At 40.6% G+C, this 26099-nt stretch overlaps 1 protein-coding gene across 1 annotated transcript; it reads right to left on the bottom strand.

The window, feature by feature from the left end:
* Positions 1-18177: 18177 nt before the first annotated feature.
* EDN1 (endothelin 1) lies at positions 18178-25296 on the bottom strand. The gene is made up of 5 exons (XM_011989664.1): positions 24689-25296; positions 22889-23057; positions 21285-21440; positions 20979-21119; positions 18178-19411 (listed from the first exon to the last, which is right to left on the bottom strand). Exons 1-5 carry the CDS (start codon positions 24750-24752, stop codon positions 19306-19308), a joined length of 636 nt encoding a protein of 211 aa, XP_011845054.1. The 5' UTR covers positions 24753-25296; the 3' UTR covers positions 18178-19305.
* Positions 25297-26099: the final 803 nt, after the last annotated feature.

The following is a 26099-nucleotide window of genomic DNA, read 5'->3' as shown; positions in this document are numbered from 1 at the left end:
CTCTCCTGAGGTGCAGGGGCTGCAGGGGCACAGAGCCTCCTGAAGTCTGTAGTCATAACGGGAGACTTCAGGGATGCTCTCTGGCACCCCGTGCTTATACTAAATAAAAGGCATCAGAATGTAGTTTCATTTCAAACTTGGGTTGTATTACCATAACTAAAGCAACAACAAAGTTCAGGCCCACCTCAATGACAGACTTCATCCACCAAATCCCTGTATGAGTAACTGGATGGAAGATGGGGCATGCCCTTTTCTGAGGGTAAATAAGTGTTGTCTCAGTCTCTACTGTTTTTCAAAAAATACTTAATGTCTGGCATTCCATCTGAAATTTAAAAACAAACACAGAAAAAGCAAGAAGACAAAGAAGCAAAACAGAAAAAAAAGTCAATAAAACCAGGCCCTAAGATGGCAAAAACATTGGTATAGGTTGAATATCTTATCCAGAATGATCCAAAACCTGAAACATTTTGAGTGCCAACATGATACCACAAGTAGAAAATTCCTCACCTGACCTCACGTGACAGGTCATAGTCAAAACACAGTCAAAACTTTGTTTCATGCACAAAATTATTTAAAATATTATGTAAAATTACTTTCAGGCTATGTATGTAAGGTGTATATAAAATGTAAGTGCATTTTGTGTTTAGACTTGGGTCCCATCCCCAAGATGTCTTATTATATTTATCTAACTATTCAAAATCCAAAAAAAGTCCAAATTCCAAAACACCTTGGGTCTCAAACATTTTGGGTAAGGGATACTCAGCCTATATTTTCAGAAATAACCTTTAAAATAATATATATATATATGTATATATATACACACGCACATATACATGCCTTAAGGAAATATTGGTAAATCAAATCTGGCAGCACACAAAAAGCCATAATAAAAAAATAAGTCATGATCAAGTGGGATATATTCAGAAATGTAAGATTGGTTCAATGTGTGAAAATAAATCAGTGCAAATTGCCACATTAAGAGAATAAAGAAGAAAAAAATCACCTCAATAGATTCAGAAAATGAACTTGATGAAATTCAACACTGATTCATGATAAAAACTCTCAGCAAACTAGAAATAGAAGAAACTTTCTCAATCAAATAACAGATTATTCTTTAAACTAGTAACATTAAATCTTTTTCCACTAGGATTAGGAGCAAGGCAAGAACATCCAATCAACACTTTTATTTGCAGTATTCTAGAAAATATAGTAATTTTACAGAGTAAATCAATGCAATAAAAAGCATAAAGATTCTAAAGGAAAAAATCAAACCATTGTTATTCAAAGAATATGTGACATAGAAAACTCCATGGAATGCGCACAAATATTATTAAAAGTAATAAAAGAGTGCAGTGAAGCTTCAGGGTAAAAGTCAGTATACATTCTACTAACAATAAAAACTGGCAAATAAAATTTTTAAAATATGACCACATAATTAAAAGGCTAGGAATACATACAATGAAATATGCAAGATCTCTACACTGAAACTACAAAACATTGTTAAAAGACACTGAAGACCTAACTAAATAAAAAGCCATACTGATTTCTTTTATTTAATCTAATTTTATTTACTTACTTATTTATTTATTTTGAAACAGGGTCTTGCTCTGTCACCCAGGCTGGAGTGCAGTGGCATGATCTTGGCTCACTGCAACCTCCACCCCCCTGGTTCTAGCGATTCTCATGCCTCAGCCTCCCAAGTAGCTGGGATTACAGGCATGCACCATCACATCTGGTTAATTTTTGTATTTTTGGTAGAGATGGGGTTTCACCATGTTGACCAGGCTGGTCTCGAACTGCTGGCCTCTTGTGTTCTGTCCACCTTAACCTCCCAAAGTGTTGGGATTGCAGACATGAGCCGCTGTGCCTGGCAAAAAGGCATACTGTTTTTATAAGACTGAATGTTATTAAGATATCCATCCTCCCTAAATTGAGGATAAATTTAACCAAATTCGATCAAAATTCAAGCATAATTTTTTAAAGCAAGTGCCAAGTCATTTCTAAAATAAATATAGAAACCCAGAGGGCCTAAAATAGTCAAACAATCTTGATTAAAAAAAACAAAGTTAGAGATCTTACACTAATCAATTTGAAAACATACTCTACAGCTACAGATATTGTGATAGTAATCTATTGAAATGAAAGGGGTCCAGAAATAGATCAATGGAACAAAATAGAGAACCCAGAAATAGACACACACACATATATACTAATGGCTTTTTAACAAAAGCACCAACTCATTCCAACGGGGAAATGAAAGACTTAGACAAATAGTGCTAGAACACCTGGATATTTGGGGAAAAAAATGAGTCTTGACCACCTCCCATCTTATACCATGCACAAAAATTAATTTGATATGGCTCATAGACCAAAACACAAAGACTACAAACCTAAAGTCTCTAAGAGGAACCTTGAGAATACAGCACAACATTTGGGAAGACAAGATGTCTTAAACAGGACATTAAAAGGAGTAATTTCCTAAAAAATTGATGTAAGACTTCATAAATATTAACAATTTCTGTTCATCATTAAAAAAAGAATTCTCAAGTCACAAACTGGAAAATACATATGCAATGCATATGTCTAATAAAGGACTCATATCCAGGATGTATAGAGAACTCTTAAAAACCAACAATAAAAACACAAACAAGTTAATTTGTAAAAACAGGCAAGATACATGAATGTGCCTATCACATAGGAAGAATGAATGGCCAGTAAGCTCAACACCATAGATCATCAGGGAAATGTCAACTAATGTCACAGTGAAATGGCATTTCACACAAATCATCACGGTTGAAGTAAATAAAATGTGATAATACCAAATGTTGGACTAAGTAAAATAAAAATATTAACAATACCAAGCATGAAGCAATTGGATATCCCAGGCACTGCTGGTGAGACTATAAGACTGGTATAACCACTTTGGAAAAATTCTGGAACTTTCATATAAAGTTAACCGTAAACCTACTTATGATCCTGCAATTCTACTCTCGGGTATTTATGCAAAAGAAATGGAAAAAAAAGAACATAAAAAAGACTTTTACAAGAGTGCTCATAGCAGTCTTAGTAACAACTCCAAACAGAAACAGTTGCATTGTACTCATACAGGAGAACTGATAAATATAATATGATATATTCGTACAATGGAATATTACTCAGCAATAAAGTAGAACAAATTGCTGACAAAGGCAATCACATGAACAAATCTCAAAAACATTATGTTGAGCAAAATTAGCAAGACCTAAAAGAATATATACTGAGGTACTACATTTTATAGAAGCAAAACTAATTTATGATGAAAGAAATCAGAACAGTGACTTCCTCTAGGCGCTAGTGGGGCTGGGGGCAGGGCAGGAGTGAGTGTGTGTGAGGGGAATTGACTAGAAAAGGAAATGAGGGTTCTTCTGGGTGAAGGAGATGTTTTATATCTTGGTTTGGATGAGCATATATAATTGTAAAATCCATCAAATGGGATCATTTTCTAGGCATTTTATTGTATATAAATTATACCTCATTAAGATGATTCTCAATTTTAAAGAGACCCATAACTTATACAACCTCTTGAAAAACCCGAGGCAAAATCTCTGAAAACATTTACTGGAAGGGAACAAAATAAAAACATCCTGAAACTAATGGGCTGCAACACCTTTGCAATCTGACAGAGGGATGGCTCTTCACACCTACCTCCTCCGTACTTCAGTACAAGCCTTTTTGGTGTTGCAATGTTGTCCAAGTTAGGAGAAATACTATGTTCCTCTGGCCCTGGGTCAGAAAGTGATGGGATCGACCAAATGGAAGGAACAGTGGAACTGATCAAAGGAAAGCAAATGCTTAGCTTCGTCTTGATGTCAAGGGTCAACCAACACACAGGTACAGCCAATTGATGCTCATTGACACAGTCAGTGTCAGACTCCTGGTGGAGAGAAAAATACTACTTCTGTCTGTGCATTCCAAGAGTCAAATTCGCCAAGCTGCAGAAGGCAGTCAGCAGCAACGAGGGATTGCTTGCACACAGGCCAGTCATTCCTGATGCTCTTTCTTTTCCTGGATGTTTCTGTTGATGGGCATGAGCAAGCAAAGGGAGCTTAGAGTGAAACCCAAGCGTTAGTGAGAAATTACAGTTGACACATCAGTGTGGGAGGGTGAAGGAGGGAGTGAGACGGCATCTCCTTCCCCATGTCAAGCATATTTCTCACTCCTTACAATGCTCCTTGTTCTCTGATGTGTCCTTTCCCATAGAGGAAGTTATTTGTGAGAGAGGAGGAGAGGAGCTAGCTCGTGGGAAAAAAAGGTCTCTCGAGCTGTTAGCAGTAAATTGGCTCATGCCCAAGTAATGTCCTTAAGGTGTGCCATGAAAGATGAAGTCACTTGGCTCATTTTACCAGCTTCGGGATGGCATTAAGACCTGACAAAGAGAGGCAACACGTGCAAGGAAACTAACCTGAGGCAGGACCGTGGCACTGAAGGAGTTTCCCTGGATGCAGCAAAGGTGGCAACCTTGTCCAAGAAAAATGCTGGAGAGGCCTTTACCCCAAAGAGGAAAGCTGGGTCATGGAACAAGGAAATGAATTGCATCCAGTGAAAATGCACATCTGATGCCCAGTCCAGACCAAGGCATGTATCCTCCCGGAGGCACGCTAGCATGCTGGCACCCCTTCAAGCTATTATTCTTTGCATATTTTGTTTGTTCAGCGTGTATTTAGTTTAGAAAAAAAAAAAAGAAGAAGAAGACATAAAACAACAAAGGAAGAAATGCTTTTTGAGAGGAGGAGGGGGTAAGCTTTTTTGAAGCATAACGCATATGGGAAAGAGCATATATCATGATGTGCAGCTTGGAGCATTCCTCCAAAACGAACACACCCATGTTCTTAGCACCCAGACCAAGAAACGGAAGATCGGAAGTCCCCCAGGCTCTCCTCTACCCACTACCACCCCACCCCCTAAAGGGAGCTGCTCTCTTGACTTCTAACATTAAAACTGTTTTTTAGTTCATGAAGTTGTAAAGCTCTTTATGTTCACACTAAATCGCTAAATTTATCATTTTAATTTATTTGGAGCTCTTTGATTTCATGGCTTATGTTATTGCCCATAGCCAGAGGACAATTTTTACTCACATTCCTAAGTAGAGGTCGGTGACACGTATATAATGCAAAGTGTTGTCCCCTAGGTAGAGCAATTCATCTTGTCTTTTTTGATTTCAGCACGTCTGTTCCTGCTGACTTCAAATGATTGTCGAGTGGCTGGACTCAGATGGTAGCCGCCTGTCGTTGCTGCTAGTAACATATTCATGTACAAAAATAACAGAGATAGGTTGATGCTGGGAAGGAATGTCTTTTTAATACTGGAAGGCATCATCTACTTTGGTCAAAGTAAAACAATTTTTTTTTTTTCCATAATGAAAGGAGTTGCATGTGGAAACCTGAGTTAGCAGGTGTCTGAGTTACCAGGCACCGTTTTTCGGATTTATTATAATGATGTGTTAGCACCATTTCTTAGAAACTGATATTCCAGAGAGGTGCCCAGTCTTTTATCAGATATATGTATTGCAAATACTTTCTTCAGTCCGTGACTTGACAAACCCCTTAGTACCTTCTGGCCTGAAACTCTCTAAGACTCTCAGTTCAGGCTTGTAGATGACTTTAAAGCCAAGTATGGGAGAGATTCCAATCATTCTCCCTGCAATATAGGGTTGGGATTGTCATTTCAATTAACAGACATTCAAAGCGTGCCTTCTCTGGATGCTGAGAACACAGAGATAAAAAAAAAAGATGCCGTTCCTCCCCTACAAGAGCTCTCTGTCAGGTGGGGAATCAGACTTGTGAACAAACACCGCAGTAGAGACCACACAGCCTTTTTGCCTTGAGAAGTCCAAGAAAGCCTCACAAAAGAGAACACATTTTTTAAAAAAGTTCACCAGCAGAACCTTGAAGAAAAGCCATTCTTCTCTGAGAAAGTAGCATTTCAAAAGCCCAGGTGGAGAGAAAGTTCACAGCCAGGGTGAGGAACAGCTAACATTATATATACATATATATCTATAGATAGATGTGTATATATATGTGTGTGTATATGTATCTATATTTGAGATGGAGTCTCACTCTGGCACCAGGCTGGAGTACAGTAGCGCAATCTCGGCTCTGCAACTTCCATCTGGTTCAAGAGATTCTCCTGCCTCAGCCTCCTGAGTAGCTGAGACTACAGGTGCACGCTGCCACGCCCAACTAATTTTTGTATATTTAGTAGCGATGGAGTTTCATCATGAAAACATGGTAAAAGACTGGGCACCTCTCTGGAATATCAGTTTCTAAGAAATGGTGCTAATTTTTGTATATTTAGTAGCGATGGAGTTTCATCATGAAAACATGGTAAAAGACTGGGCACCTCTCTGGAATATCAGTTTCTAAGAAATGGTGCTAACACATCATTATAATAAATCAGAAAAATGGTGCCTGGTAACTCAGGTTTCCACATGCAGCTCATTTCACTACTGGAAAAAAAAAATTGTTTTACATTTGGCCAGAATGATCTCTATCTCCTGACCTTGTGATCCACCTACCTCAGCCTCCCAAAGTGCTGGGATTACAGACGTGAGCCACTGTGCCCAGGTACTAACATGGTATATTTTTTAAATGAAACATAATTTAAAGACACCTATACCTGAACCACCTGAGTTCTTGCTAAAACAAAGATTTCTAGGTTCTATCATTTACTGGATCATAATTTCTGGCGTTCGTGACCTAGGAATCTTCATTTTGCCAATCTTTCCAGGTTAACTCTGTTGCACACAAAATTTGAGAAATGTTCCCCTACGACAGTGCCGAGGTAGGGTGAAGATAAAACAGGAAGACTGGGCGTGGTGACTCTCACCTGTAATGCCAGCACTTTGGGAGGCTGAAGCGGAAGGATTATTTGAGGCCAGGAGTTTGAGACCAGCCTGGGTAACAAAGCGAGACCCATCTCTACAAAAAATAAAAAAATTAGCTGGGCATGGTGGTGGGCACCTGTAGTCCCAGCTACTCAGGAGGCTGAGGTGGGAGGATTGCTTGAGCCCAAAAGGTCGAGGCTGTAGTGAGCTGTGTTCATGCCACGGCAGTCCAGCCTGGGCAACAGAGAGGGACCCTGTCTCAAACAAACAAACAAAAAAACAGGAAAAGTAAGTTACAGTCATATGGCGAAGGGTTTGTATGATGAATAAAGGGCTGGTCTCCAGAGTTTCATACGGAATGGTAATCTGCAGTCACACTGTGTGGTAGGTATTATTATCTCCATATTGTAGATGAAGACCTGGGAAGGTAAAACAGCTTCCCAAGGGGCTTGTAAGCTGTGGACCCATGATTTAAATCCAGGTGTATCTGAATACAATGACCGTACTCTTAGTCATTTTACTGCACTTGAGCCACTTTCCTGATACATTTGTGCTGACCAGGCTGCCTTTCTTACCCCATTCTCCTTGCAAGGACTCCCTCTGTTGGGTACAATAACTTGGATAGATTGGGCCTCACTTCAGACCTCTGTTACTCCACAGGGGTATCTAGGCAGCTGGAGCTCTTTGTGTTCCGGACTACAGATTCGGGGACCCAGTGGTGAGTCCAGCTTATATGACTTGCATTCATCAGTAGCACAGTAGGTTTGATTGTTACTTTTCCTGAGCATTTACTCAATTTCTAGTGACAACTTTTAGTTTCATGGTCCAAACATTTGATGATCTCTGTAAGCAGCTGATGGTTTGTAAAGATATTGTCTCTCTTGGGTGAAAGGTGACAGAATTTAGCTAGAATTGCTTCTGTCTATTTTTAGTTCAAATCTATTAAGAATATTATGCCAACCAGGAATTTAATATCTGGACTGGTAAGTTTTGTATTTGTGGGCTTATGTCTGACATTTGACTGAAATTTTAGAAATGAAACTATAAGCTTTCTCTGTGAGAATGTCTGTATTTAGAAAGGCCTTTACTTCTCATTGTGTGTGTAATATTTTTCTACCTCCTGATAATATTAATAAGGTAGATTATGAAATCTCTTAAAGAACTTCTAGTCTGACTTACTTAGAGATGAATCAGCATTTATATAGATTAAATATTCCTTTATTAAGAAAAATTAAGAAAGTTGAACCTCCAATGCTTTTAGTGTGGAGACTATCAAAGGTATTTTTATAGAAATTAACTCAGAATTTAGACATTTAATTTTATGTAATTTTGGTATGTTTTTGGCAAATTAGTCTAGTTTAATATTTTGATTTAATCAATACAGCCAAGTTTTCTCTAATTTATCAGTGTTAAATACTGCATAAGCATAGATTTTGTTATGCAGATTTACTGAGTAAGCTAGCATCACTTTTATTAAATGTTTAAATGAAAAAAATGTAAATTTGTGTTTAAGTAATTTTGAAGACTTATTTTGACAAATTTTATTTCAGCAATAATTAAGTTATACAATGTGTCAGCTTGAAGATAATTTGCAAAGTCTTTAGGAAACATAAAACCTTGGGCCAATAATAAATTGAGTTAATGAATGGATATCCAGTAGCTGCCTAGATCATTTCTGAGAAAAGTAGAATACTGAACATTAATTGCTAAACATCACTTTAAGTTTATATAATTTGTCTCTTATTTTATGTGGTAAAAATCCGTATATATCTATTAATGAATTTCTGGCACTTTGAGAAGTTACACTAGTAGAGATGCATACGAACACAGAAAACTGTAGAAGCGTCTCAGAAAAGGAATTTTATTTGTCATGGCCAAAGTTAGGTAAAGTTTAATGGATATACAGACAAAATTTTCAAAAACAGCTTTAGAGGCCAGGCACAGTGGCTCAAGCCTGTAATCCCAGCATTTTGAGAGGCTGAGGTGGGTGGATCACCTGAGGTCAGGAGTTCGAGACCAGCCTGGCCAACATGGTGAAACTCCGTCTCTACTGAAACTACAAAAATTAGCCAGGTGTAGAGGGGGATGCCTGTAGTCCCAGCTACTTGGGAGGCTGAGGCATGAGAATCGCTTGAACCTGGAAAGTGGAGGTTACAGTGACAGTGAGCTGAGATCACACCACTGCACTCCAACGTGGGCAACAGAGTGAGAGTCTGTCTAAAAAATAAACAAACAAACAAAAAAACCAGCTTTAGAAAGCTGAAATTTTGTTTTCTTTCTGTTAAATGAATTTTTTCTTGTATTATTGGTTTGCTTTTGATAAAAGATCATAAATGGTTATTCTTTATCTTCTGTGCAATCTACCTAGAAAACAAAGTATCTGTGTCTTACTAGAATAACCTGGTTTATGCTGACTTTATGTCTTAGTCTGTTTGGGATACTGTAACAAAATACTGTAAACCAGAGGGCTAACAAACAATAGAAATTTATTTCCCACAGTTCTGGAAAATGGGAAATCCAAGACCAAGGCGCTGGGAGATTCAGTGTCTGATGAAGGCCCCTTCCTGGTTCGTATATGATGTCTTCTCGCTATGTCCTCACATGGTAGAAGGGGCAGGAAAGCTGTCTTGGGCCTCTTTTCCAAGGGGACTAATCCCATTCATGAGGGCTCTGCCGTCATCACCTAATCACTTCCCAAAGGCTCCACCTGCAGATACCATTACTTTGGCGATTAGATTTCAGCATATGAATTTTTGGGGGATACAAACATTCAAACCACAACAATGTCCTCGATTAAAGAAAACAGAGTTTCTTAGGAAAGAGTTAAGCTTCTTTACAATCATGTTACCTCTTATATTTACTTTTTAAATTTTTTACTGTTGTTTTAGTCAAATATGTATCCAAGTATTGTTGAACTTCATCTGAGTCCTGTGTCCCTCAACAAATCTCCTCTTTCTTTGTGTCCTGAGACATGGCTAACTGCAAGGAAACACCCTGCTCTCACCTCTTCCTTTCCACCCTTTCTTCATGGTTAAGAAAAGACCATCTCCATCCCTCTCATGACTACCAGGAGATTCAGAGTGGCTCCCTCATTTACTGTCTCTATAAAACCCCAGGTTTCCTTCCTTTCCTTGAGACAGTCTTCATTAATGAACATTTTCCTTATTGTAATAGCCTGAATAAGATCATCTCCTTAATTGTCTAGGGCATTTTGTCTTTCACCAAACCAAGGGGTACTGTGGCCACTGATCAGGGCAAAATGATGAGGTTATATGGAAAGAACCACACCAGTGACCAGTGTCAGAGCAGGGTCAATTAGTAATGGTACCTTAGCAAGTTGTTCAAACACAAGGAAGACACCTAAGTTGACAGGTGGGTTATTCCTAACCATGTATCAAGAGGGAATTCTTGACATGGTGAGAGGAATTTTGTGACCATGCATTAAAGAGTAGGAGGTCAATAGGACATTTGAACTATAAAATAAGCTTACATTCAGTAAGTACTGTGATTTTTAGTGTAATTATTTCATCGTATTATAATGTTAACAAATGTAGTTAACTTCTGAAAATTCAGTCAAAATCTGTTAGAGTTGCTTTCTTTCTATTTTTAAAGTCATACCCGAAAATTTCAATTCAATCACTGCCACTTGAAAATTAGAGATTTCTGTCTTATTGTTGGTGTGTTGCTTTAAGATTTTCGACATCATTGAATTATGGCAAGATAAATCATCTTTTAATGGTCTAGATACCTGTTCACTTTTCTTATGAGTCAGTCACATGAGCATGTTAGGTTATGTTCTTTTTATCAAGTCATCTATCGACAAAGCATTTTACTGAGACTTCTTCACACCTTTGATTCAGCTTTAAATTTCTCGAATGGTATCCTGCTTAGGAATTCAAGGCTGATTTCTCACTGTTTCTTTACATGAAACCTTCCCTGAAACCACCACTTCCCCTCCCTGCCCCCAGGCAGAGTTGATCACTGTCACTTTGATACCATCATAGGACTTGATTATCCCATAGTGTAACCTTTATCACTTTGGATTCTTCTTAATCAAAAAAGCATAGTGAATGAGGTTACCTGGTTCCTACCTCTTCACTAGCTGCCTGACCTTGCATGAGTTACTACTGAATTTCTGTCTTCAAGTTTCCTCATCTACAACATAGGATAAATACCTCATTGGGTTTTAGTAAGAATGAAAGGAGCTGATGCATGGGAAGTTCTCAAAAGACTGTCTGGGATATTAGTAAGCACCACATAAACACAAGCTATCAACATGCACCGTCTCTTCTGTTATTGTGAGTTCCATGAGGCGTTTGTTATTGTGAATTCTTCATCTACTCTAAGCTCTAGGCCCACATATCTAGTTGACTATTTCACATTTTACCTGATCGAACAAAGCATATCAAGTTCATTACGTCTACACTGAAATATTTACAGGTAAGATAATAATGATAGCTGGGATTGGCTTCAAAGTAATTCAAGGAAGGAGGGCAGGATGCAGGTAGAGATAAAACAACAACCATCGTATCTCAACAACTATATAAACTATATGCTAGGTATATTGGCTTTATTACACTATTCTCTCAAATGTTGGATGTATTTGAAGATAACCACTGTCAACCTAGATAACAGAGAGAGACTCCCTAAAAGAAATTGAGCTGGGCACAATAGCTCCAGAAATCCCAGCACTTTGGGAGGTCAGGCGAGATTTTTCGAGCCCAAGAGTTCAAAACCAGCCTGGGCAACATAGGGAGACCCTATGTCTACAAAAATGTTTTTTAATTAGCAGGGCATGGTGCTGCACACCTGTGGTCCCAGCTACTTAGGAGGCTGAGGTGGGAGGGTCACTTGAGCCTGGGAGGTCAAGGCTACAGTGAGCTGTGATTGTGCTGTTGCACTCCAGCCTGGGTGACAGAGGCAGACCCAGTTTCAAAAAACAAATACATTAATAAATGAAAATAAAACTTTATTTATTCAGGGATGGACATTGCAATGAAAATACACATGCCATAGTAAACTATGTGCATATTCAAGCAGGTAAAGCTAAACAAAGATCGTTAAAGGAAAAATGAGGATGATAACATCATTGTTTTGAGATCATTATCCTTGGCTACAATTATCAATAACAAGGGTGACACCAGTCCCAGGCTATACAAGCAGTTGCTGGGCAGATGTCTTCACTGAAGTATTTTTTGTGTAAGGTTGTGATGGCCTTTGTGCAAGATTGTGGTTTTTGCAAAGTATTCTGTGATAGCTTTGGTTATCAGGCATTTGTGCGTGAGAATTCTCCCTTTGTGACCGTTCCTGGCTCCATTTGTCAGAGTTTTTAACACAGGTGATTTCATTTTGATTCTGACAACTTTCGCACCATGGTGACAAATTTAAAACTTAATACGCTGAATAATGAAATTGTAACATTTCCCAACCTTTCTTCCTAGTCTGGTGCCTGTCTCAGTAGATAGCATATTTTTATTGTATAGGCAGAGTAGCAATGGAAGATTTTTGAGATGGGAGTAATAGCAAAAAATATTTTTAACTTCCTTCTAGCTCTGTATTTATTGAAATTATAACTAAAGCATTTGGAGAAGATTATTGTTATTGTCATGGTGAAATGCAGGATGGGTTGGAGTAGAAAGAAGTAGAAAGGATACCCCATTGTGTCAAATAATTTACCACTAGCGTGGAGCCTCAACAAAATAAGATTTCAGCTATATCAACTATGCAAAGGCAGCCCTGGAAATGGGTCTTATAAATCTTCTGTTGTCTAGTCGCATTCTGGCTAGAAGAGTATCACCTTCACCCCACTCTTACTGAACACTGGAACTCACCTCTGTGTTTATTCATTCATTGAATAAGCATTTATTGAATGATATATCATGCCCCAAGCTCTGAGCTTGAGGCTGTAGGCACTAGAAAAGGGGGAGGTGCTGTGCTGCAGCCTAGTCTACAGGTAAAGGTATAGAGATATTGAGTGTGCTTACACAGTGCCAAGCTCCAGCATTTCCAAGAAGCCAGGGTGGTTCTGAAGTTCTGAACTGATTCAAGGCTTATTTTGATCTAAGGTGACCATATGTCCAAGTTTGTCCACAGCAGTCCAGTGTGGAGCTCCATGAGAACTGTTAAGAGTGTCACCAAGTACTGTCAAATATGTCCCAGTTTAAATAATAAATTATAGGGCCACCCTTTCCTAGTCCCAAATTAATCTAAGAGGGCAAGATTTAATCTTACAGGCAACTCATCCCTCTTGTTCCTTCCTATTCCAGATCTAGGGCCCTAGGAACCCCTGGTCTAAGGCAGATCTTGACTTTGGCAACCATAAAATTGCCCTGCTAAAAATCTCCAAGAAGAAAGTAAATTCATACACCCTCTGTGGAAAACAGTATGGAGAGTTCTCAAAGAACTAAAAAGCAGATCTACCATTCTATCCAGCGATTCCACTACTGGGAATTTACACAAAGGAAAAGAAGTCAATGCATCAAAAAGACACCTGCATGTGTGTGTTTATCACAGCACAATTCACAATTGTGAAGATATGGAATCAGCCTAAGTGCTCATCAACTGATGAGTAGGCCAAGAAAATGTAGTGTATATATACACCATGGAATACTCTTCAGCCATTAAAAAAGAGCTAAATGATGTCTTTTGCAGCAACTTGGATGGAATTGGAGGTCATTATTCTTAGTGAAGTAACTCAGGAATTGAAAATCAAATACAACATGTTCTCACTTATAAGTAGGAGCTAAGCTATGGGTACACAAAGGCATACAGAGTGGTATAATGAACCCTGGAGACCCAGAAGTTGGGGAGGATAGGAGGGGGTAAGGGCTGAAAAACCACCTACTGGGTACAATGTACACTACTTGAGTAAGCGATGCGCTAAAATCCTACACTTTACCACTATACAATTCATCCGTGTAACTAAAATCCACTTGTACCACTAAAGCTATTGAAATAGAAAACGTGTAAAATAAAAAAAATTTTAAAGTAAAATATTTTTTATTTTACACGTTTTCTATTTCAATAAAAGACACTTAAGGTCTTTTTCCTTCTCCCAAAGGGCACCAGAGCATGAGGGAAGGGAACATATAGAGAGAGGGGCATTGACCAGAAATGACAGTGCAGCGGGACACCAAAGGTGCATGGGCAGAAAGATTTGGTGCCAAATCTCCACGGGCATGAAGATAATGTCATCTCACTCAGCGAAGCTGTAAAGAGAATAATTTATCAAGCAGAGAATGGTTTCAATACTTTTAAATCTGAAACACAGGAGCACATCCCAGTGAGACTACTCCAGTTTGTAAAACACTGAAATGATTTCACCCTGGTTAGTAAATAGCCCTAGCAACAAGAAGCTTGGAAATTCCACCCTGACTGCTCACCCCTGTCCCAGATCACAAGGTCCCCTACAAGCCAGCATCAGGAGATTGAACACCTGTCCCAGGCAGAGTCCACCAGGAGCCCCTGCCCCACAGCTCTGTCCCGGCCTTTTCTAACTGGTCAGTGCCCATGCCATGTCAATGGTAGCTTCATATTGTGATTATTATCCCTGGATACTTCCACAGCAACTTCCACAGAAGGGAACTGGAATGACTCAGAATGTGAAAAATAAGAATAGGGTGCCGAAACCCGGAAGACTCTAAATGGACAAAACTTCATGCCAGACTCCTGATGTGATGCGTTTCTGAGCTGTGGGCAGCTTGTCATCCCTAGAACCCATCATTTCCATCATCCATTGTCTCCAACGCCTAAGCCCTTCTGTTTTTACTAGCCAGTGGCACTAGCCCTAGATCGCTCTGATTACTGCCCAAGATTTGAGGAAATTTGATGGCTGCTGCCATCACATTCATCACTGTTTTGGCTCGATGGCCAGTAGTTGTCAGTGAAGTTGTCATGGCTTCATCACCAGATTTGAGGCAAACTTTGTAAATGCTAGCAAGTTTTCTGCCAACCATGCATTGTCATAAAAAGAATGACTCAGTAAACAAAAAATCATACGACAGAGACATTCAAAACTAGGGCTCAGGGTACATACGGAGCTTTGATCTTCCTGAGACAATAAGAACAAGTTCTTTCCACTCACAAGCTGGAAATAATCTAGCTTAGCCAAAAACCTGCAAGTCCAGTGTATCCCCTTGGCTCTGGAGGAGTTTAAGAAGAAAGGATCAGGGGTCCTGGGTTCCAGTATTGCTATTTGCCTGATGTTGGACTCTGGATGAGTCACTCACCCTTTCGATATGTCTCTTTCCTTGGCTGTCAGATGGATACGTGATGTGATCCCAATTTCCCAAAAGGATTGTTGTGTGAGGGTAGGGGTCGAAGGAAAGAAGGGATGTGAAAAGCTACAAGAAACCAAATTCTCTACAAAGATAAGAGGTTACTGTGAAATGTGTAATATTCACTTGCAGTAGATAAATTCTGAGCTCCAGACCCAAGGTCCCCAGGAACTGTGAGTATAATAAAGGTGAGAGAAAGCCAAGGCAGAAGGGACTCCATTAAGAACATGGGCTTGAAAGCAGTGTTTTACACATTGAGAACTTAAATTTGAAAGCAGGTATTTTCAAGACCTTAGACACAGAGGAAAAAACAAAACAAAACAAAACAAAACAAAAAACCAGACCACTGCCTTGCATTGTAGAGCAAAAGAGAACTGACCGGGCCGGGCGTGATGGCTCACTCCTGTAATCCCAAGACTTTGGGAGGCCAAGGTGGGCAGATCACCTGAGGTCAGGAGTTCGAGACCAGCCTGACCAACATGGAGAAGCCTCGTCTCTACTAAAAATACAAAATTAACCGGGCATGGTGGTGCATGCCTGTAATTCCAGCTACTCAGGAGGCTGAGGCAGGAGAATCGCTTGAATCCGGGAGGTGGAGGTTGCAGTGAGCTGAGATTGCGCCATTGCACTCCAGCCTGGGCAACAAGAGCAAAACTCCATCTCAAAAAAAAAAAAAAAAAGAAAGAAAAAGAAAAAGAACTGACCAAGAGAATTCCCCCTTCACTCAGAGAGATTCTTTGGTGAGTAAAGTCTAAAAATAATAATTAAAAGTTCTTAGTTATATTCTATTTTATCCTATAGACATTTACTTACCGATGCCATGAGATAGTCAGCCTCCTTCTAGTCCTTTACTCTTCCCCTACATTTCTTCTGTTTTTCTCTTTCCTCTTGAGGGGATGGGTGTGCTAAGGATTGTCTACAAGGCTGGGAGGCAAAGCTTTCATAAAGACTAATTTTTGCCTTTGGTATCCAGAGCCTTCTAGCAAGGTTTGCCTGGGCATCTGTTTCTGCAGACCTCCAGGGGCCCTCTGGCTGAAACAGTCATGCTTAAGTTAAGTGTTCAGGCTCCAGAGATGCTACAGTTCCTTCTGTGAGTTTAGGTCAGTCACCTCCCTTTTAGGGCCTTGGATTTTCACCTGGAAAGACAAAATGTTGCTCTTTCTTAATGTCAGCAAGAGTTCTCCTGAAGGAGCTCTAGGTTAGTCCAACATCCAAGCTGTGTTTTGCAGGAATACAGGGAGTATCGAAGCCAGTGGACCCATCAAAAAAGACTCCAATCTCTGGTGGTGCAAATGAAGTACCCATTAACAGGTGTTCCCTCTGCCCTGGCAAAAGTCACCACATTCCACCTAGAGTTCTCTAGTTTCTGGAGTTCTGAGATCAAAGCTTACCTGGGCTATCAGTGTAAAGAGAGAAAGCTGTCCTAAGTGGCTTTCCAGAAACCGTGCTTTTACTGGAAAGACAGCCAGAAATGTGACAGACCATCCCATCAGTTTACCCTTCAAGCTGACGTGGCCTGTAATATAATTGAATTTTTCTGCTTCATGTTTGAAAAATACTAATTTTCTGTGAGTCTCCCAACTTATTTTACTGCAAATCCTCATGCCCTAGAGTGTCTACATCATCCCTTTCGTTTTTCCTACTGGATACTGAAGTAGGAAGCATGGGAAAAGAGGGCTTAAGGGTCTGACTGATGAACAACCCAACCAAAACTCTTATCACTCTGACTTACTATGTTGTCCTTTGGACTGTTTTGTTCAGTGGCTTGTCTCATTCTGACGTCCTCTTAAAATGTATTAGATCCATGCCTTCTAAGCTCAGATCTTCAATTTTTTTTCATGCCACTTCAACTTCTTTATGCAATCTCAAACTCTTTCTCAGAGGTATGAAATAAACTCCCCCAACTCCCTTAGTTTAACAGATGAGAAAACTCACGATACAAGGAAATTGAATCGTTTGCTCAAGATTAAATACTGGCCAAGTTCAGACCAAGCACCCTGTCAACGTCGGCAAACCTTCACAATTTTCTTGAAAGTCACACACTGAGAAACAGTTTACTCAATAAAGTAAACTTTATAAACAATTCCCCAAAGACATTGGGCTGTGCCTTAAAGAGAAAAATGAGGATCAATGAGGACGGAGACTTTGCCCAGGACATTGATCACGCATGCCTGAAGATTGTTATTTGAAATCCTTCTGATGTGTCACTGTTAGGACAACAGTGATCACTACAAGCTAATATTTGTTAAATGCCAAGAATTCCTTCAGACACTATTAGAAAAGGGTAATGAAGATTCTCGAGGGCTGATCAAGCTCTTAGAGAATTCAGTTAGTAGTGACCAGTTGCAATACTGCAGTTGCAATACTGTGCTCTCCAGTGATTAGACAAGGCCAGCCAAGGCAAAGTGGAGAGGAAGTGGTGCTTTGTGGCAGATGACCTAGAATCAGTACCTGGTGTCTCTACCTCCATGGGCATATGGCCAGTCCTAGGCTATCACGAAGAAGCAATGGTACTCAATGTTCCTTAAAAAACAAACTCCTTAATGTGAGAAAGTAAAAAGCCATTGGAAACCTCTACTTGCTCTGAGCAGGTCATTTTCTAAACGCAACTCTGGTGTGTAACTTTGTATAATTAGGTATGTTTTGGGGGGTTGTCTTGCCATTACTTCCTTCAGTCCATTAATACGGAGAAAGCATCTCTCACCACACCATCGGCTTAAACTGTTGAATCCTGCCTAATAGCCTGAGCCGAGTTAATGGATGAAGTCCCTGGAGAGTTTTCAGGTGAAGGGGAAGCAGGAGGCTGCTACCCAAGAGAAGACAGAGGTGTTAAAGCTGCTTTTTTGTTTTGTGTTTTTACCTCAATGCAATGTAAAATCAACATTTAAGAGATAGGTAAAATTCTTTATATATTTAGCTTAGACTGTAATATCCTTTTAATTGTCACTTTTCTACAAAACCATCTTTAACCATTTGCCTTTATAATTCTTAATCACTGTGGCCCACTCCTTAGAAATTTCAGTAATGATTCAAAATCAGTACAGTAAGGAAAAAAAATATTTATTTTCTAAAGTCATTACCTTGACAGGCAAAACAAAGCATGTTCTCAATTTCATTTAGAAATACATATTTTAAAAATACATAGACCAATATGGCCTGCCCAAACAGATATTTAACATGGTAAATATAAGGAATAAATTGTTTGAATATAAATATCTATAAAAAAATAAGTACGTCAAAATTCAATCCAACCTCTTTCATTAGCCGGTTATATAAAGGAAAATAATTTTACTGCTTTAAAGCATAACAAACACTTACTTTTCAATATATTTCATAAACCACCCTATGCCATTGTGTCTCCAAAACTCAAGGACAGGGAATCTCCTGATTTAATGATCTTTTTTTTTCTTATGGATCAGAGCTAGTAGATTACCATGAAAATATTATATCTACTGCTGACACATTAGACCAGATTTCTACGAGGCTAGGATTTAGTATGGGGGATGGAGAAAGGGGCAGCAGGGGTGGGAAGAGTTTGGGGAGGCAATAATTAAATGTGGGAATACTTCTGCCAGAGTGCAATATAGGTGAGGTAGACTCATATTCATGAAACATATCCTGATTTACGGCAGTAACAGTTTCATTCAGTTTTGCATTTTACAAATTTAAACAAAAGTCTTTTTTTTTTTCTTTTTACTTGCATGTTTGTCTTTTGAGTATGTTTTCAATTTGTGCATTCCTTAGAAAATCTTTGCGTGGACTTTGGAGTTTCTCCCTGAAATGTGCCAGGCGCCTGAGTCAGACACAAACACTCCCTTAGGACCTTCGTCAGAAACTCCACCCTAGTGTGGAATCTCCTTCCTCTTTCTGGAGGATGCCACCCGAATTCGAATGTCACTGTGCATTTCTGCTTTCTGAGAGGTCCATTGTCATCCCCAGATGAAAGAAGAGACCAAAGCAGTTACCACCGATGCAAGCCAATGAAGACAGTTTGGGGGAACTCCTTAACCTTTCTTGGAATGTTTTGAACGAGGACGCTGGTCCTTTGCCAGTCAGGAACAAGCAGAGAGGATGCTCCTGCTCTGATCCCAGCCAGGGTGGAGAGTGCGGAGTCGGCCACAGGGCTCTCCGTGGAGGCTATGGCTTCAGACAGGCCCTGAAGGTCTGTCACCAATGTGCTCGGTTGTGGGTCACATAATGCTCTCTGGAGGGCTTGGCTTTCAGCCTGGGATCATGAAAAGATGATTTGACACTGTTTCTCATGGTCTCCGTCCTAATAAAGCAAGATAAGAGAAAACAAATGTTATCTTTAAAAAATCACCCTTTGGCAAGAGAAACATCTAAAATCAGAATCTGGCACAAACAAAATCTGAATCTGGCTGTGAACTTTCACCACCCACCGCAACTCTTTGATAAAACCTCAAGTGATATCTATTACCATTGTAAAAATAAAGCTGGCCCCTATGCTTAGAATGGGAGAGAGGGGTCATATGGTCAAGTCTAAGGGGAATTGGGCAGTAAATACAAGTTTTAAATAAACTAGAGGTGTTCTGGTTTCTTCTGTAGCCCCAACCCAACCTTCACCACAATGCAATCCTGCCTTGAGGAACTCAGCTAGGTTTTGAATAGTTATGGCCATCTTAATAAATTGACAGTGATTTAGTTGAAAAGAGAGAAAAAGAAAAGAGGCATACAGTAGGCCCAGAGCAAATACTTTATGGCAATTATTTTTAAATATATATATACATATATTTGCAGGCCTAATGTTTTCTTTTTACAGGAGAAGTACAGAGGGAAGAACTGTAATGTTGATTTAATAGTTGGCATAATAAAAACTCATACAAAATTCCAGGTTCGTTCAGAAACTGATCTCGTGGGGAGCATCACTGGCCTTCAACCATAAGCATGGAAACTCTCATGGCAGGTATGAAGAAACCGATAGCTGAGGCTGCCCCACGAATCAGTAATAAACAACTCAGAAGTAGTTCATGACTGCCTGCCCTGAGCTCAGAACACTTTAATCACAGAACTTCTTGCCACTGGATTTCTAGAAAAGTTTCCATAGACCATGACAGAGAAAAGCAGAACATGTAATAGATCAGAGAGTAGGTTTCCTCCTTTGAGCTCGTGAATTCTAAAAAGTTTGGGATTTGGAAGCATTATCACCAAAGAGCAGCTCAGAGCAACTCTATGATATTGCCAAATCCAGATCCCTTCTCCGTCCCAGCGCATGACTGACCAGGAAAAGAGAGAGCTTTTTGGAATGACATTGGCTCTGCACCAAATACATTTCCCTATTAAAAAAAAAAAAAAAGATCATAAACCTGAAAAACAGCATGTTCTAAATTCTACCAACCCTACCTAATGACTTTATTTTTCCTTTGACCATCTGAATAACTGCTACTTGTTGAAGAATTTGATTATCCCTGACATTTTGATTCTTTTTCTAAATGTCCTCTCCCTAAAATGATTTTTTATTTCTCAGGGAAAGTGGCAAATGCATTGACTCAGAGAGGTAAAGGCTATATATAACCAAATGACAAAGGTATCTCTGGATATATTTTGGTTGGGAAATCTACCTGTAGATGAAATGGTATGTGCTAAAAGTACAGAGGACATCAGTTTGCATTCCAGAGCTTCATGGAAATATTTAAGAGGGATTCTTTTGCTCTTTTTAATCTATAGGATTCATAGATCTCCTCTGTTACTGTTTTCTAAGTCTTTCCCCTGCCCAGGTAAGAAGGGCTGGAGGAACAGAACAGGCCACTGGCACCACTGACCAGGGCTAGTTGCTCTTGTGAACCGAACCTCTTACCTAATTTTTCTTCCTTCCCTCTTACCTGGTTTGCCTTAGGTGTTCTTCTGAACTTCCGATTTTTCTTCCTCTCACTAACTGCTGGTAAATACACTTTTTCCCAAGCTTGGGACAGTCTTTTCCTTTCTTATGGTTATTCCAACCTTTCTCCATAGTGTCTTTGGCCCTGTTAAAATACACAAGGAAAAACATTTCAGCAATCTTATCTTCGGCTTTACCCTGACTTTCGATGTCTCTGTAACTCTCTCTAAAACAGGAAGGCAGCACCATGACAGGAAGGAGGTCAGGAGGCTGTTAAACTGATTGAAAAAGCAAAGGTGTTTCTGCTCACCTGAGTTCTTTTCCTGCTTGGCAAAAATTCCAGCACTTCTTGTCTTTCTGGCTAGCACATTGGCATCTATTCTCACGGTCTGTTGCCTTTGTGGGAAGTAAATTCTCCAAGGCTCGTTTGGACCTAGGGCTTCCCAGTCCATATGGAACAACGTGCCTATTATCCAAAGAGAGAAAGAAACTATATTAGCATAATTAATAGTCTTTAAAATGACGTATGGGCGCACCCATTCCACTGGGCAGGCAAGGAGCTCATCACATAGCACTTGGGAGCGTCATTTCAGAGGGTAAAGTGTAACAACAGCCAGGAACACCTGTGCATCAATGGTCCTGACTGTTATGTATCCAGGCAGGAGAAAACAAGTTTTTCTAATTCAGTGGAATTCCATTTCAACTCTTCACAAAGTTCAGTTTCTTCTTGACACAAGCAACATTGCTTTTTTGTCAACAATTAAGACATCTCTGCTTGGCATCTGCTTTATATTTTCTTCCTTTTCTCATGGTTTAACAACTATTTGTGGGTATGCAGTGGGAAGAGGTTTCAATGCAAAACCATGAGTCACAGGATTTTTAAAACGTATTTTCAATTCCAACCATGTAGGATACTGCTAAAAGTGCCACCGTCCCCCGCACCACCCCCGGTGGTTGGGGGAGGAGGAGGCACATGAACACACATTTCTCCTGCCAGTCAGTGATATCATACGGTTGTGGAAGCACTCATTGCCAGAGGGTTCTCCAATAATTTCCAATGTGTCTATTTTCATTCTCATCTAAGAAATAAAGTCCTCCCTTTGGAAGTATCACCTTAGTAATTATTAGGCTCCTTGTGGTGTTTGGCTTGGTTTGATATTGTTTGGATTTTTGTCCTCCTTTGCCGTAACGGGACATTGTACGCACAGTAAATGTGTGCTTGTTTATGACTGCTTCTGATAGACGATGAACTAGTGTCCCGGGCAGAAGGGGATAAACTGCTTTTCTTCTCTGTAGATGAAAGAGAAGCCTATGGATAGTATTTCCATTAAGGTTCTGAACTGGGCATTTCTAAAGGGAAAACATAGCAGCAAAGGAAATCCAGGCTCCAGTTCTAGCTCTGCTACAAACTCACTCCTGCATGAATGACTTCAACACTTTGAGCCGAGGTGTTTCTATCAGTAAAATTAAGAGATTCTAACCCTCTGTATAATCCCTTCTGCCTCTCAGTCTCCACTCTCCCACGAGAAGCACAGGTTGCACTAACCCACATCTGACCTCGGCAATTTTTATCGAAACCCCATCAGATGCCACTGTGAGAGTGTCCCCCTGAGGCCCTCTCACTGAAGTTCCTCATTTGAAATGTGCAGCAGCCTCCTGTTTGTCGTCAGCTCCTTCTATCTATCCCATCACGAGTAGCCTGAGCTACCGGACCTCAGAAGACCCTCTCCTTGGTTGCTAAGAACCAAGCTGTCGTTATTTTCAGGAATAGAGGGAAACTGTCCCCGCTGAGGCGCTTGGATGTTGTTAGAAGGGCTACCTTCAGAGTCCCTAGAAAAGAGACTCTAAAACTGGGCTCCTGGTGAAGCCAGCACTAATGAATGACTAGGGTTACGATGCCCTCTAGAGACTTACTCGGGAGTGTTGACCCAAATGATGTCCAAGTGGCAGAAGTAGACACACTCTTTATCCATCAGGGACGAGCAGGAGCAGCGCTTGGACCGGCGGAGGCGCCAGGGTGGGCTGGGAGTGGGTTTCTCCCCGCCGTTCTCAGCCACTGGGCTGAGCTCAGCGCCTAAGACCGCTGGGGAGAGAAAGAGCGGTCAGTGAGGGATGTCTCCTCACAGGCTGAGAGACGTGCTGGATCACAGGAGAGTCAGAGCTAGCAGAGCAGATAAAAGCAGATGAAGCACACTGCCTGCCATCAGCAAGAAACACAGAAAAAAGGGCTCTTTATTTTTTCCCTCCTTAACATGACTTCACCTTTTGCCTCCCCCTCATGCCCTTGGCTTATCCACCTTCAGGGAGATTATACAAATGCAGAGGAGACAAACACCTGAAAAGGGATTTCCCCCACCCCTCTTGAAGCAGGCTCAGTGAAATGCTTTGGAATGCTGTCTGTTGAAAATCTGGTTGACTTCTACAAGGAACTTGGTTGGACAGCACAGTCTGCTGAAGCTTAACATTGGCACATGACTAAAGACTAGAAATCACACTGTTATTCCTAGATTTGGGGCTACTTCCCCATTCAGGATGACTCTCTTTTTAGTGAGTACCCACCCACTTCACATCCTGTGTAGGGCACAGGGTACCCCAGATGATATATATCTTTCAAAATTAGGTGGAGAAAATGATTGGAGAGAGAAATTAACTATACAATATTCAATTCAGGAGGGTAGCTCCATGGAAACCAGTGACCTCAGATGGAGCTGAGAAGCAGGTCAGGGGACCGAAGGAAGGTTTCGTGGGTTTTGAATTCTGAATCCCTGGGCATCAGGCTTGTGTGGGATCCGCTACCTCCCCCTTCTCCACTACTGCCTTGCCTCTTCCTCCTGACAATTTAGCCATGCAGCTTATCTGCCCAATTTTGTACATTTCAAATGATCAGACACATTCCAGGATTTTCATTCCCTTGACATCCTTTCTCTTTAGTCAGGGTCACGAAAAGACAAAAAAAGTGCACTGACCCTAAAAACGGGGGGACTGGGGCAGATGCACATGCACTGCCTAAATCCTTAAGCAGCCAAGAAGTATCCTAGCTCGCCTCCCAGGACAGGTGAATAAAATTGAAAAGAGAGCTCACACTGTTCTGGGTGCCAAAAACCTGCCAAAAGAAACCTAAAGTCAGTGATGACAAATTTTAAAGAAAACATCTGCTTCAACCAGAAACCGCCTGCGGGGGGGTGAGGAGGGGCGGTAGTTAGTCAACAGACTTTTGTTCTGCAGGTGATTTTACTGCACACATACTGCTTGAACGACTTGGATAAAATTCCTTGGCTTCAAACTGGAATTCTTAAATATTTTACAAATTAACACACTATTAAAATAGTGCTTAAATAAGATTTAAGTTCTTATATGTCCTGTATACCTGTATAAACACATATATTACAAACACACATTTGATTAAATTGTGTATGTCCATACTCTTCTTATTTTTTAAAAGCCAAGGAAACACATAATGGAATAATAATACTAAAACAATAAGTTATTTTAATGCCATGTTATAGTCAATTGTATCTAATTGTTTTCAATAGAGGATTTTTACATTTTTCACTAGAAGACTTAAGTAGCTTTCAGCAATAATTCTCAGACACTTGATCTCTAAGCTGCAGTCATGAAAAGAATGGGGAAAAATAGAAGCAAGAAAGGCATGAAGGTGAATAAGAACACATTAACTTGTAATTCCGAGACTCACAAGTCAACGAGCGTGCCTACCTGTTTCTGGAGCTCCTTGGAAAGCCACAAACAGCAGAGAGAAAATCATGGGCAAATAATCCATTCTGAAAAAAAAGGATAAAAAAACCTCCCGTTCAAACTGAACCCAAAGGAAAACGAAGAAAAACAGCTTCAGTTCCCTCAAAGCGCTGCGGGTTCCTCAGATCTCTAAGCGATCCTTCAGCCCAAGTGCCCTTTAACGGGGAGAAAAGGCAGTGCCTGCCAGGAGAGAAGGCAGCGGAGCGTCTGCAGGGGCACGCGGCGGCGGTGGCGAGCAGGGACTGCAGGAGGCGCAGGACCCGTTCGCCTGGCGCAGATGCAGAGGCGCGTCTGACTTGGACAGCTCTCCGCCGCCTTTTTATATTGAACCCCTATTAGAGTGGGGGTAAACAGCTCCGACTTTATTCCAGCCCCAGACAATGTTATTGTGTTATTAGTCACCAACAGGCAACGTGCAGCCGGAGATAAGGCCAGGCCCGAAAGGAAATCACTGCTAACTTCAGAGGCAGACGCCCGCCGTCTGACAATTCGGGGGCAGGGCTAAGAAAAAGAAAATACCCATTAGAGACCTTTGCTAAACCTGCCCGTGCAGTGCTGGAGTCTGCTTCCCCTTTGCAGGCTGCCAGCCCCGGAGTTCAAGAATCAGAAGAGGGGACTCCAGAAAAAAAGTCATACCATTGGTATGAAAAGTATGAGCCACAGTTTAAATAGATTGTATTGTTGTGTGCGGGGGATTTTTTTTTAATTGTTGTTCGCTTCATTTTCCTTTTATGTCTCTCCGATTCTAGTCTCAGTCGAACAAGGGAATGCTGTCCCTCGTCACTCCCCCACTACGGGGGGTCAAACTATTTTGGCAGATCAACGTGCTTTTCTCTTCAAACCCCTTCCTGCGGGTCTTTTTTGCTAAAGTTCTTTGCGTCTATCGGAGAAAGATCCGTGAGGGACTGGCAAGAAAGGGAGCTTAAAAAACAATCAGAGCTCGTTTAGGCACATACCCAACCTTTTCCCTATCACTGATCAGAAGCCCCCATAAGTTCTTTTGTGTGTCCACACTTCCCCTGCGAAGGAGGCTGATAAACTGATTGAAAAGCAAAGGTGTTTTTCATACAGAACTTAAATCTTAAGATTGGTCGGTGCCACCAATCTTAAGACATGGCGGGAGAAGAACACCAGGGGGAGATGAAGAGCTGCAGGGGCTGATGTTTTACTAGGACAAAAAGGAAAAGCCTTCTAAATGGCAGAAGAAAACGCAACCTGGCTTGGGGGCCAAGGAGGGTCAAGGAATGGTGCCTAACATAGGAAGGAGGAATGAACCTCAGAATATCATTTACTCCCCGCACAAGCAGGGACAGCTTTTCTGGGACTTTTTTTTTTTTTTTTTTTTTGGTAGGGGGGGAGGGTCTTCATTTAG

This window comes from Mandrillus leucophaeus, unplaced genomic scaffold (genome assembly GCF_000951045.1).
Source record: "Mandrillus leucophaeus isolate KB7577 unplaced genomic scaffold, Mleu.le_1.0 Scaffold36, whole genome shotgun sequence".
In the NCBI taxonomy this organism is placed as follows: Eukaryota; Metazoa; Chordata; class Mammalia; order Primates; family Cercopithecidae; genus Mandrillus; species Mandrillus leucophaeus.
The sequence above is the reverse complement of the archived record's forward strand: the minus strand, read 5'-3'. Positions and strand labels throughout refer to the sequence as shown.